The 14,882-nt window shown below is 35.1% G+C and overlaps 1 protein-coding gene across 1 annotated transcript in view; it reads left to right on the top strand.

Annotated features, from left to right (window-relative positions):
- The first annotated feature begins 4,136 nt into the window (after positions 1-4,136).
- LOC132550231 (uncharacterized) overlaps positions 4,137-14,882 on the top strand; it is a 38,855-nt gene continuing 28,109 nt past the window's right edge. Inside the window, exons 1-12 of the mRNA XM_060214271.1 lie at positions 4,137-4,142; positions 5,013-5,099; positions 5,561-5,674; positions 5,885-6,022; positions 8,413-8,514; positions 8,791-8,869; positions 9,299-9,428; positions 10,070-10,118; positions 10,363-10,463; positions 10,803-10,869; positions 11,201-13,244; positions 14,707-14,855. Of these exons, the coding sequence (XP_060070254.1) occupies positions 4,137-4,142; positions 5,013-5,099; positions 5,561-5,674; positions 5,885-6,022; positions 8,413-8,514; positions 8,791-8,869; positions 9,299-9,428; positions 10,070-10,118; positions 10,363-10,463; positions 10,803-10,869; positions 11,201-13,244; positions 14,707-14,855 (3,066 nt within the window). The remainder of the gene's footprint in view (positions 4,143-5,012; positions 5,100-5,560; positions 5,675-5,884; positions 6,023-8,412; positions 8,515-8,790; positions 8,870-9,298; positions 9,429-10,069; positions 10,119-10,362; positions 10,464-10,802; positions 10,870-11,200; positions 13,245-14,706; positions 14,856-14,882) is intronic.

Raw genomic sequence — 14,882 nt, 5'->3', positions numbered from 1 at the left:
TTGTTGATCAAACATTAACCTGTGAAATTCAGTTGAGCTTGATAATCTGTTAAAATTATTAGTGGCATGGTCCAACATTGATTATCAAATTGAAAATTATATCATTATGGTAATGTTTCATTTTGTTTTATGAACTGATCCAGGATAATGGGTTACCATTTACCGGTTTACTTAAATCAGATGTACCTGTGACATGTGACTTGTTGAGTTGAATAAACATCGTAGCAAGGAAGTTTTCATTTATTACATGAAAACAGATTTACAGCAAAGTTAAAAAACATTGATAATGCAACAACCAAGAGAAGTCAAGTATCATTGAAGACATGGTCTGCTACTCCAGTATCTAAAATAAAGCCAAAATACACTAAAAAGAAAAGGCAAGTGGAAATCAACAAAGAGAACGAAGAAAATTTATATATAAAAGCAGAGACATATATAACATGATATATACGTCTCTGACAAAAGTAAACAGTTATGGAAGTCATGGGCTTGACTTTTTACTTAAATACACCAAGAATTCACTCAAACACTCTCATTTTGTGCCTAATGTAACCATTAGGTCTAATAATTACAGTAATAGACAACCAGTAGGACACCTATATGTGAAAATGATTTTTTTTTTTCAACAAGGGACCTAAGGGGAATAACTCTATTGTGCCTTATTGATCACTTAAATGGCCTATAATGAGCATCCATAACCATCATCAATTGAACTATATGACGTCATTAAAAATTGCCTTGTCATCATGATGACAGTGCAAGATACACTAAATTCAAGTCTTTTTTATCACAAAAAGTCACCAAAACTTTAAATCAAATTTTAATTAACAGCATGCAACCTAGCACCTTTGATATTTTGATGTCATGCTTACGTATTAATGCATCATTTAAACTCAAATGCATTTTTTTCAAAAATATCCTCATAGGTCAAAACAACATTTTTTCCCATTAAGATAATATTAATACTCTTTCTTAGTTATGATATACTTGTTTCAACATTATTTCAAACCGCTAAGTCTGAAATGAATTCACCATGCCATTAAGATTTTATTGTTTTTTCTAAAATAAAGAATTAACAAAAAATACACAAATGAATAAAATCAATGAAATCTGTTTAGAGGGTTTGGGCTTAGACATCCACACTATGAATTACAATGTAACTACATTTCAGGTTTAAGAGCACTTGTATGTATAAGGAACTGCATTAAATTCATAACTTTGAAAATCCAGTACAAGTCCAGTTTATAAGCACCTCTTTTTGAGTACCTTGACCATGAAATTGGAAGACATTCTGTAAATGACAGGTGTTTTGAGGTGTTCACTATAAGATCTAATTACATTATGACCATAGTCAGATTTTCCTTTTCTAAATTGAAGTGATAACAGAGCATTATATATTAAGTTGCATAATGAAACATGGTGATAACAATGCACTGAGACAACGAAAGACTTATGTCATAACACTTCGTCAGAAATCAATTTTTTCAATACGGTGTTTGTGGTTAAAATTCAAAAGTTCATGTCAAGAGGTACTCTAAAGCAGTGGGTTTTTTTACTTCAAATTACCTGAAATGTTTAGAGTTTTCCAAATCTGAATCTTTATTATGAAGATATTGAAAGAAATTTTGTTGTGGCTGACAAATTTCTCCTAGATAGGCGGGATATTAAAGTTTTCTTTATTCAAGTTAATGAAGTTCGACTCTACATACTAAGTTTGGTTAAATGTTTGATTTTTTTGAGCAACAAATCAAAATACAGAACTGTGAAGTGAAATGTTATTGCTGCCAGAAAAGTGATGACATTTCAACTTTAGAGAACCAAAGATATGCGCTGAAACATGGTGAACTTGATTTCATCATATTTCAGACATTGTAGTAACTGTACATTTATGCCAACAATCAATGAAATCTTTTACAGAAGTAATCCAAGAAACAAATAATGAAATTCATTAAAAATGTTACTGTCTTTAAGTATAATTTAACATTATATGATTTAACTTACAACTCAGGCAAAGTTATATATACTACCAATGTAGAGATCTAGATCCATTCCTTATTATCATACAAACTTTTGATTTCTGTTGATGGATAGTTTCCTGTTGACAGGATTCCTTTGAATATGTATCATTGATTTTAAGGTTTTTTACTTTTATTCATGTATATCAGTTTTGTGCCAACTCAAATTTCATATCGTTTTCTTATCGAAAAAATCAGATATTGTGCTCTTAATAAAAATTATGATTACAGAATCATATATGGGTATATTCTCTAAAAATGAAAATGTTCATCAGTTAGAAGTTTGATGTAGAATTCATCTTCAGATTGCAACTTTATTTAATTTGATATGACGGATGGATAGACATTTTATATATATATATATATATATATATTAATCAATCTCTGGGTTCAGAAAATTTATTTATCCAACATATCATATATATTTTACATGGAACTATCATTTAAACTCTGTCATTTTTGGTCATAAATATATCATTATTATGAAGATAATTTAAATACCATAAATTTGTACAATGCTGGAAAATTCCAATGGATTTTACTCATTTCTAATATTGTCCTATATTTTTTTTTTTTTTGTTGAATTGACATTTTCCCCCTTTTTTTTTTCATAAAGTTGTAATTCAATTGCTTCATTCAGTTCGGGGACACACACACACACACACATTTATATATAGACATTGAGAAATCAATAAATTAATGGTGATATATACTGTACAGTAATCAATAAATATTCATTTATCCTAGGTCCTTGTGAAAAATACATTTTACATCCTATAGTCTAATATTTGAATAATTAAGCCTGTAAATGTCCTATTAGGCATAAAACGAGGATATCTGCGTTAATTCTAGCTTTTTTCGTCTGTTGTTAACGTAACTGATTCTTTTATATCATTTTTTTAAGTGAAGGAATAATTTGGTGGTGTGCCTCTTGAATGGGATTGACACCAGTTATCTCCCTTCGCAAGAAAATACGAAAACATTTAGTTGATGAATTAAGGAAACAATAGCATAAGAAATACTTAAATGCTATATAGAATCTATTTCCATCGTATCTAACTCATTTAATGGAATTGAATTAAAAGCAGATCTTATGTTTTAACCGAAATATGAAAAAGTGCGAAACTATATGATAATAATATGGCGCCAGTTGTTGAAATGAACAGACTACGACTCTTTCTTTTCTGTAGGCTTAGTCCTTCGTATATTCTGGAATCTGGACAAGGTCGCTGACATCTTTTATGTTCATGTGGATCGTGCATACCGTAATATCTGTCATCGTAGAGAAGTCATATGAATCATTTTAAGACAGAAAATGGTAAGTTTTTTGCAATCATTGAATCAAGCAAATGGTCTATAACTTGAGTCTTGACTGGAGTCTTGAGAGTTAATGTGCATGTTGGATTTGAACCGATAGTCAGATTGTCTGGAACTCCAATGGATTTCCATATAGAATCCAGACACATAGGTTTACCAATAAGTCATAAAATGCGTTAAGAAATAAACACACAAAATGACATGCTCACATTTTACAGCTGACCAAATCATGTATATCGTCTCGCCATCCGATGATTTTGGTTTCTGTAACATGTCACACTCCCTGAAATGTAGTTCGAAAGGTTCCGACTATTATTGATGAAATAACTCATCAATTCGCCATCGGATGCCAGTGTTTAGCTGTCATTGTCAATTGAATAACAATCGACCAAGAACAAAAGTTACACCACCCAGCATTTTCCCCCATTTTGGTAAAACATGCACATCTTTTATTGTAGAAAGTTGTGATTTTGATGACTTATCTAGTGAGTTTTAGACTGACATAAAAATAAAAGTAAAGCATGACTGTAATTCATTGACTAGTAACAGAAGTGCAGTCTCATTTTCGATACACATGTCGGCCATTTTAGGTAAGCAAGTTTTGGGTCGTATTAGTTGATATCTTTTTAAGAAACCGTCTAGCGTGTCATCGATCAGGTTTTTGAATAAATCTTATAGTATGAACACAGTTCAATTTATCTATGTATTTGTTAGGTTGTAATTCAATGATGTAGCATATTTAGCAAGACATGATTCTTAAGGGGACTGATATTATTGCACCAAGGATATAAGACAAATGTAAACATGCAAGTGAGGCCAGGTCACACTTTTCTTGTATGAAAATTAGACAACATATTTTCAATATTTTTTTTGTTTGCAAATGTATTTTTTTTTGTTTATTCACATCTTGATCAATATTTTACAGTTTTAACTGAAGGCTGTTGTAGGCAGTTCTAACACAGAATTAAAATACAATATTTGAATTCATATGAGTAGCATATAAAAGTACATCAATTTTGCTATGTTTTCCACACACAAGTGTGTATACATCACAACCATTTCATAAATGTTCATAAAATTTTTTAACCAGATTGGTTGAGAAGCTATGACATCTGGGGTTATGGGGAGTATATCATCAGTAACATCTGACCATGTTGTAAATAGAAAATGAAAAAATGCCTTAATTTTATCCAATTATTATTAAAAAAAATCCAATTTATGACTTACTTACACACCATTTTGTCAAATTCAGAGGACTTATATTCTCCACATTGAGAGGACAAGGAGTTCTGATGCATCATTCAGATACAGCATCGAGCTTAATATACTTTTACCCCATCTCCTCTTAATGTATTACACCCCAGCAGAGTATTAGTACTTACAACATATATACTAATCAGCATTCATTAATTAGGCATTTGATGTATATAGACTTGTGCAAAAGGTTTCTGAATCTATCTACAGCCAGTATCTATATATATATAGATCATCGTCTAAAGACAGTTGACCTGAAGACTTGTAAACCAGTGGAGGTCCTTGGTTGCATTATTATGGCATATTCTGAAAAAAGTGTCTTACCATATAAACTTTTAACATTGTTAGAGTAGATTCAATACCTGCAATTTACTTCAGTGAAAATAGGAATCGTTGAATGTATTAAGTTTTTTGTTTCTGACTTAGATTCGGATTGCGGCTCTGAACGATTCAAGCAGTGAAGATGATAGTCGAGCCCCAAAAACTCCTGCAAGAAGAACAAAGGAGGCAAAGGTATAAATGCGATATCTATATAGTAACTGCATTACCGTATAATACCGTAGGGAAAAATATGCATGATGCAAAGAGTTAAATACAACAGATCTTTATATATGAGAATTTGATACACTGTTTGGCATACAAGCATAGAACATTTTATCGCTCATGACTTGCTGGAAAGGCAAGTGAGCTCCAGAACAGGTGAGCAATACAGGTTCTTGACTTTTGTTTTCAAGATCACATAAAAGATACTTACCAGTTTTAACAAAGGTGAGATAACAGGTGTTTAAAGCTTTAAAAGTGTCTAACATGAATATGGTAAATTTTAACCATACCACATGTTGTTCATTGCCATAGAAATAGTTAAAACTAAAATTTAGTTAATGGCAAATAACACAAATCTTTACACTGTTAATTGTTATAATTATTTATATTTATAATTTGTTTATTGATAAGTTATAACTGTTACCTACTAGGAGTCAGAGGCATTCACTCTGTATGACGCAGCACTGAGGCTACAGAGACAGGGCGAGGTGTCTTTGGCAGAGACTGCCTTCAAGGATCTGCTTAATCATGGCTTCCTTAGAGAGGTAAGTGAATCTTTATGAGTACTGTCTATAAGTGTTGTATACTTTTCTGTAATATGAATATTGATAATACTTTCCCATTGATTTTCCAATCACCATTGGGTATAATGAATTAGACATTGTAATGCTATGTATATTTGACTATACGGGAAAGGTAGATGTTTAATAGGAGTTTTCTGTAGTTTAAAGTTCATTACTTATTTTTGGTTACAGACAGCACAACTGGTTGAGGATGAGGAAGAAGGTGCTGATCAGGATGGGCTTCGACTTCTGTACTCAATACACAAAAACCTGGCCAGTATGGCACTGCATAGAGAGGACCTACAGTCAGCTATTTGGTCATATGTAGAGGTGAGTGTTTGATGGTATATAGAGGTGAGTTTATTGGCTGGTGGTATATAGAGGTGAGTGTTTGGTGGTATATAGAGGTGAGTGTTTGGTGGTATATAGAGGTGAGTGTTTGGTGGTATATAGAGGTGAGTGTATTGGCTGGTGGTATATAGAGGTGAGTGTTTGGTGGTATATAGAGGTGAGTGTTTGGTGGTACATAGAGGTGAATGTTTGGTGGTATATAGAGGTGAGTGTTTGGTGGTATATAGAGGTGAGTGTTTGGTGGTATATAGAGGTGAGTGTTTGGTGGTATATAGAGGTGAGTGTATGGTGGTATATAGAGGTGAGTGTATTGGCTGGTGGTATATAGAGGTGAGTGTATGGTGGTATATAGAGGTGAGTGTATTGGCTGGTGGTATATAGAGGTGAGTGTTTGGTGGTATATAGAGGTGAGTGTTTGGTGGTATATAGAGGTGAGTGTTGGTGGTATATAGGTATGTATATATAGAGGTGAGTGTTATATGAGGTGGAGGTGAGTGTATTGGCTGGTGGTATATAGAGGTGAGTGTTTGGTGGTATATAGAGGTGAGTGTATGGTGGTATATAGAGGTGAGTGTATTGGTTGGTGGTATATAGAGGTGAGTGTTTGGTGGTATATAGAGGTGAGTGTATTGGCTGGTGGTATATAGAGGTGAGTGTATGGTATATAGAGGTGAGTGAGGTGAGTGTATTGGTGGTATATAGAGGTGATGTTTGGTGGAGGTGATGTATATATAGAGGTGAGTGTTTGGTGGTATATAGAGGTGAGTGTTTGGTGGTATATAGAGGTGAGTGTATGGTGGTATATAGAGGTGAATGTTTGGTGGTATATAGAGGTGAGTGTATTGGCTGGTGGTATATAGAGGTGAGTGTTTGGTGGTATATAGAGGTGAGTGTATATAGAGGTGAGTATATAGAGGTGAGTGTATATATATAGAGGTGAGTGTTTGGTGGTGGTATATAGAGGTGAGTGTATTGGTGGTATATAGGTGAGGTGAGTGTTTGTATATATGGTATATAGAGGTGAGTGTGGTGGTATTAGGGTGGTGTTTGGTGGTATATAGAGGTGAGTGTATGGTGGTATATAGAGGTGAGTGTTTGGTGGTATATAGAGGTGAGTGTATTGTCTGGTCATATGTAGAGGTGAGTGTTTGGTGGTATATAGAGGTGAGTGTATGGTGGTATATAGAGGTGAGTGTATTGGCTGGTGGTATATAGAGGTGAGTGTTTGGTGGTATATAGAGGTGAGTGTTTGGTGGTATATAGAGGTGAGTGTTTGGTGGTATATAGAGGTGAGTGTTTGGTGGTATATAGAGGTGAGTGTTTGGTGGTATATAGAGGTGAGTGTATTGGTGGTATATAGTGAGTGTATTGTGGTATATAGAGGTGAGTGTTTGGTGGTATATAGAGGTGTGTGTTTGGTGGTATATAGAGGTGAGTGTTTGGTGGTATGTAGAGGTGAGTGTTTGGTGGTATATAGAGGTGAGTGTATGGTGGTGTATAGAGGTGAGTGTATTGGCTGGTGGTACATAGAGGTGAGTGTTTGGTGGTATATAGAGGTGAGTGTTTGGTGGTATATAGAGGTGAGTGTTTGGTGGTATATAGAGGTGAGTGTTTGGTGGTATATAGAGGTGAGTGTATATAGAGGTGAGTGTATTGGCTGGTGGTATATAGAGGTGAGTGTTTGGTGGTATATAGAGGTGAGTGTATTGGTGGTATATAGAGGTGAGTGTATTGGCTGGTGGTATATAGAGGTGAGTGTTTGGTGGTATATAGAGGTGAGTGTTTGGTGGTATATAGAGGTGAGTGTTTGGTGGTATATAGAGGTGAGTGTTTGGTGGTATATAGAGGTGAGTGTTTGGTGGTATATAGAGGTGAGTGTATTGTCTGGTCATATGTAGAGGTGAGTGTTTGGTGGTATATAGAGGTGAGTGTATGGTGGTATATAGAGGTGAGTGTTTGGTGGTATATAGAGGTGAGTGTATTGGCTGGTGGTATATAGAGGTGAGTGTTTGGTGGTATATAGAGGTGAGTGTATTGTCTGGTCATATGTAGAGGTGAGTGTTTGGTGGTATATAGAGGTGAGTGTATTGTTTGGTAGTATGTAGAAATGAATGTATTGTGTAGTCTTATTCTCTTGACTTACACATACCTTAAGTTTTAAAATGCTAGACAAATGTATTTTCCAGAAATGTGGATTTAAAGTCAAGGTTTCACAATTGTTGTATTTCATTAGAACTCATTGTTTTTAGGTCACTTTTTTAACCAAATAATTTCTATGACATTTAACAAGATGCATTCGTATGACTCAGATGACCATTAAGGCCCTCTTGTTTGAGCAGATTTTCTATGCACAAGATTTTGTGTTTTAGGCAGTGAAGATTGATACAACAGAAGTGACTGTTTGGTACAAGATAGGAACCATCGCTCTCAAGTTGTACAACTTCCCACTTGCCAGACTTGGTTTTGAAAAGGTAAGATAAATCACTGTGGTAGTTACTGCATTATCAGATAAGAGTAAAGTAAGGATAATCTAGGTCAAGGTCACAGATCCATTTTGTATAATGGTAGATCATAATGCATATGTGACTTGATCAATGCAACTATGCAGATTACAATCAGATGTGTGTTGTGTGGACTAGGTAATACTTTCACTTTTAGAAAATATGTTTCTACATAAATAGTGTAAAATGAAATAACCATATACATAATGACTTTCTTAACATTATGGACATTTTTGTAATTATTAGGGACTGCATTGTAATCCAAACCACTGGCCTTGTCTTGACCATGTTATCACACTGCTATATGCCATGAACGATTACTGGAGTAAGTACATGTCACCACACTTTGACAAGTCTACATGTATAGATCATAGACTTCTGTAAAATTTCAATTTTGTGGATGATATATTGTTTTATTCCAATACAATATTTTTGAATTAAAATAATGATTTTTAACCTAATTAAGATTATCATGAAGATTGCCTTACCTGGAATACTCCTGAGAAGAAACAAATTGGAAGTTATCTGAGACAATATATAGACAATATATACATGTATATAGTACCAGTAGCAGTTTTTTTAATGATAAAGATAATTGTATTAAAAAGTTTGTGGGGAAGAAAACAAAAAAAAAAATTATAAAGAATAATGATCAGTGCTTTTTATTGGATGTAAATCAGATTGTTTTTAACTGGTCTTAAATATCTGAATTTTTTTTCAATATAAAGACAACTTTTGAAAATTTTTTTTATAGATTGTCTGTACTATATATCACGAGCCTTGCTGAAGGATCCCGAGTACACCAAGGGCCTGGTACTCAGGAAACAAATTCTCAAGGAGCACCCATCTCTGAAATATGATACAGATGAAATGTTTGAGCAGTGGTAAGATGTCGCCTCTTCTATTGAACCATGTGTTTTATTTTATCATCTGGAATATTCTACTTTTGTTAGTAATACATCTCTTGGGTGCAGTGGAATTTCTCCAGTTGGACCATGCATAGAACATACATATTGGGGTGAGGGGGTGGGGGAGGGGGTTTAGGGAGGGTTTGGTTTATAGAAGTGAACCAAGTTGACTGATATATGATTGAATCAATTACATTCTGTACTTTACTTTAACCATTCTTTTCACTTTGGGCACAAACACTGCTTATATCCAACTGAATACAGCAAAAAGTCATTATAGAGTAAAAATATTTCATCAAAGTGATAAAAAAGTGATACTTGTACAATATCTGCCTTGCATATGCCTGTCCCTGGTCAGATGGTCCGCATGTTTGAAAATGCTGTCAACCGATTTCCTGGATATCCCAGTAGTAAAAACATTTCCTGGATATCCCAGTAGTAAAAACATTTCCTGGATATCCCAGTAGTAAAAACATTTCCTGGATATCCCAGTTATAAAAATTATTCCTGGATATCCTAGTAGTAATGTACTGAAGAGATTTGATAAGCAGTAAGGCGTAAACATGTACAGGATTTTAATTCCTTCTTGTATTGACTGTATGGTTTATGTTGTACAGTGATCAGGCTGTTCTTCTCGCTAGAGTGGACCCATCAGAATCAGACGAGGTAAGAGAGTTACAACCTTCCAGTGAAATAATCAACAGAAAAAGCAGAGAAAAAATATGTAATATTCCTTGTGAAGATTAAGCACTAAGTTTAAAAAAATAAGCTTGTGGGAATATTTTATGATTTTCATTTATTGTTCTTCTATTATCTAAGTTCTTTAGAGCTTAAGTTTTTATAGAAATCATATAGATTGACTGATACAACAATGAGGCACTAAGGACATGTTCATTGTTTTCATCAATAGTATGTGAATGAGGCCCTAGATTTGAGAGACAGACGACGAGAACTGGCAAAGGAACCAGAGCCCCTCCCCATCAAACTCTCAAAAACCATCACGCATTTCACGTACGTTTGGTGTCTATGTTTTAACAGACCATATATCTAAAGGTTACCCGTAATAACACATTTATTTCTATTTCAACAACATTATTTTGATGAGAAATTAATGTTGATGATAATTTAATGATAATGAAAACTGCGGACAACATAGAATTAAAAGTGGGATATTTTATCACACAAAGTAAATTAACAGAAAATTTGTATTATTGTAGACAATGCTACAGATACTGCAGCTGTAGCCTGTTTGGCCACTTGTGGTTTTTGTAGGCAAAATCTTTATTAACATTTTACTCAGTTTACCATTTGTGTAAAGTGAAAGATCAATGATTTATTTAATATTTTTAGGTGGAGGAACTTAGGAGAAAGTCTTGTGGAGCTGTATGATAGAGCTAGGAATGCAGATCCGCCCTTGGTAAGTACTGACTTTTCAGTCATCAGGTTTTATAGCCATTGTGTTGATAGCAAGGTACATGAAGATATGTTAAGTAAAAATGTTTACTGTTGAATTGGACTCAAAAATATTTCTGATTCAGTCAGTAAAATGGAATGGATTTGAATAAAAGATTTCTTAAAAGGGTTTGTTTGGATTAATGGTTATTAAGAACTATTCTTCATTATGTACTTGAAAATTTCATTTTCAGTTCCAGTTCATTATATGTTATACAAGCGAGAAAATCTAGAACAGCTAACATTAAATAATGTTGAAATCGCACTGACTTACCGTGATACATGATTGTTTACAGAGCCTGGGACTTCGTGTTGACTTGTCAGAGTATAGCAACTGTACAGAGAGACCTCCTGTTGTACAGGGGAAATCACCTGCTATAGAGGAGTCCCCAGAACATTCAGGGGAAATGGAAGTTGACTCTGTTCCTGTAGTTACCTCAGAAAAAAAAACCAAAGATGACACAGAAATGGGTGAAACTAATTCATTTGAAGTCCGAGATATTCCAATGATCTCTGAGGAGCCAGCTGGTCCTTTGGAATCTCAAACAGACAATGATCATGTTGCTATGGATATTGGTAGTGCTGATATTCAAAATGAAAGAACTGCTTCTTCTTTTATGCCATCTGCTTCATTTAGGAAAATGCCATCTTCTCCACTTTCAACACCTACTGTCAGTCAGGCAAGCATCATAGGTGAAACAGATTCACCTCTAGCCACAGCTGATGTTGAGATTTCACAGAAAACAGCTGATACTGGACTGCCATTCACAACTACATCTGTGGCTCTGCAGGTGTCAGCCAGTATTGTGCAGCCACTTGCAATTGTCCCAGAGCTTCAGATATCAACCAGTGAAGAGGCACTTTCTATTTTAACAAATAAGGAGAATAAACCATTAACAGGTTCTGTCTCTGACCTGCAGGAGTCAACTGTTTCTGAGCCACAAGAAAACCTTTTAACCCTGCCACTGATGAACACTTCACCAAAAATGTCAAGTGAGAGGTCAACATTGGAACAGATGTCTGATGCTTCTGAACCAATGCACACATCAGGACTGCCAGTGTCACTTTTATCTGAACTGCCAGATAGAGACACTGATATAGAGATGGCACAGATAAGCTCTGTTTCAAAGATGCAACAAATAGCATCTGTGGCTGGAATGTTGCCAACAACATTTGTTTCAACAATATCTAGAACAGAAACATCACAGATGACAACTGCTTCAGGAATATTAAAGATGATACCTCATACAACAACAGTTTCAGGGATTCCACTCTCAACAATGTCTGAGATCCAATCGTCTAGACCAATTTCAGGGATTCCACTCTCAACAATGTCTGAGATTCTATCGTCTAGACCAATTTCAGGGATTCCACTCTCAATGGTGCCTGAGATCCCATCGTCTAGACCAATTTCAGAGATTCCACTCTCAACGGTGCCTGAGATCCCATCGTCTAGACCAATTTCAGGGATTCCACTAACAGTAATGTCTGAGATCCCATATTCTACACCTACTTCAGGAATTCCACTAACAACATCTGGGATCCCATCTTCTGTACTTGTTTCTGGAATTCCACTAACAACAATGACTGGAACCCCATCTTCTGGACCTACTTCAGGAATTCCACTCACAGCAACATCTGGGATCCCATCTTCTGCACATATATCTGGAACTCCGCTTACTACAATGTCTGGGGCCCCATCTGCTGTACTTATTTCTGGAATTCCACTAACAACAATACCTGGGACCCCATCTACTTCAGGAATTCCATTTACAACTATGTCTGGGACCCCATCTTCTACACCAGCTTCAGGACTTTCAACAGCAGTATCAATAAAGATTCCTGCCATGACACCTGTTTCTGAAAGTACACATATTTCGTTAGGGATCTTGACTACAACAACTGTTTCAGGAAATTCACTGACTACAACAACTGTTTCAGGAAATTCACTGATGCTGTCGCCAGGGACACCAGTTACAACAACGGTTTCTGGAATACCACAGACAACATTATTTTCTGGAGTACCAGTAACAACATCTTCGTCAGGGATACCACAATCAATGACAGTTTCTGAAACTTCAGAAAGCTCACCTGACATTCCAGTGACTGTATCAGCATCAGATATATTGCAACCAATTTCGGTGTCTGAAATGCCCTATACATTACCTGTTTCAGACATCCTACAGACAACACCAGTCGCCACACCTGTCTCCACATATATGTCGGTACACACCCCAGTAACAGGGTTGACGTTCACAACCCCTTCATCAGGACTATTAACAACTTCATCTCCATTGTTCACACCAGTGTCTGGGATGCAACATACATCTCCTATATCAGGTGGGTAGCTGTTATGAAGTGTAACCATTGGAGTTGAGGGAACTATAGGTTTCTCCAGGTCATTTTTTTTTTTTATATCATTCCTAAAGACAATGAGCTAAAATGTATAAAGCTTTGTTAAAAGCTACACATCAAGTTAAAGTTACAGGTCCTTATTGCCCTTTTGAAAGAGATTTATGGCACTTTGAACTTAGAAATTTTATGAAATGTCTGCTTTACTTTTTTTTTTTCAGTTATGCCTAAAGATGAGTTAACAAGCTGAATTTTTTTAATCATATTACACTTCAATTCCTTACCACCCCATCTTTTTTATCTTTGCTTTGGATGGGGATATAGTCATTGTCTTCACCCTAGTTACACTATTGTTCAAGGAATTTTAATAAAACATTAACTGGAGGTCACCTATGACCTCAGATAGCATTGTGTTCTAGAAATCACACATCAAAGTATTCATAACTATACCATTCCATCCTCCAATACAGTTTTATAATCAAGTTTTTTTTGGTCAGATGACCAAAGGGTCAGATGACCTTTTGCGATTGCCTGTTCGGCGTCGTCCGTCATAAACATTTTCAACTTCTTCTCAAGTTCTACATGTCTCATTGACCTGAAACTTACCTGAAATGATCGTGACATGATCCTGACCAAAGTTTGTTAATTTCGGGTTGGTCCGAAATCCAACATGGCTGCCATCTTCAAAACACATTTTTGAGTTCTTCTCAAGTTCAAAATTTGAAATCTTGTATTTAATGTCAGATGACCGTTAAGGCCCATGGGCCTCTTGTTGATATGTGTATGAAAATGACCTTCTATTTTCGTAGTATTCATACATTTGAATGCCAACCCAGGTGCTCCAGCTGCTTATTTCCTTTACATTTTACAGCTCTGGAGCTCTTTCCTTTTTGCTATTTATGTTTGATAGACTGATATAAAGAAAAAATCAGAATAATTAAGACTATGCTTTGCCATGTCCAATATTTTAGTGTTGTTCAGCTTCAATTTTTTATTTACACTCACAGACTATAAGAGTCTCATTGATTGAGGAAGATAATTACAATATGCAAGTGTCTTACAAAGGTGTTCAAAAGTGACTTGTTGTAAAGTATAATGCAAAATTGGACTGTCAAATGAGTTAGGTACTGTGGGTAGTCCAAATAATGAGTGATATGAAAGACCTCTTCTAGTTTTACCTGTCTCATGTAAGTACTTATCATTGTACTGTGGAATTGTTAATTTTCAGGGTGATTTATTTTCGTCAATTTTGTGGATATTCTTTATCCACATATTCATATGTCTGTGAAGTGTTGAATTAGTATATGTAGATTTATTGAGCTATGATATTATTCCATGGAATCAAATGTCTGTGGAAAAGTGTTTTTTTTTTTAAAAACCACAAAAATCAAGCCCCACAATAATATATAATTTTACAGTATTATGATAGTAAACAGTATTTATTGTTCAGTATTTATCTCCCCAGCCCTCCATGACCACACATGTGCAGCATCTATAGAGTCAGAGGAACTGGCTAAAGGGCGTGGCAAGGCACCTAAAAGGAAGAGAGGGTTCATACCAGAAGACTTTGGACTCAGCGTTAAACGTAGAAGTGCCAGGGTAAGTACAGTATCCCTAAATTATTAA

Source organism: Ylistrum balloti, unplaced genomic scaffold (assembly GCF_031769215.1).
Source record: "Ylistrum balloti isolate Yb309-2 unplaced genomic scaffold, AGI_CSIRO_Ybal_v1 Utg370112, whole genome shotgun sequence".
NCBI classification, from domain to species: Eukaryota; Metazoa; Mollusca; class Bivalvia; order Pectinida; family Pectinidae; genus Ylistrum; species Ylistrum balloti.
The sequence above is the reverse complement of the archived record's forward strand: the minus strand, read 5'-3'. Positions and strand labels throughout refer to the sequence as shown.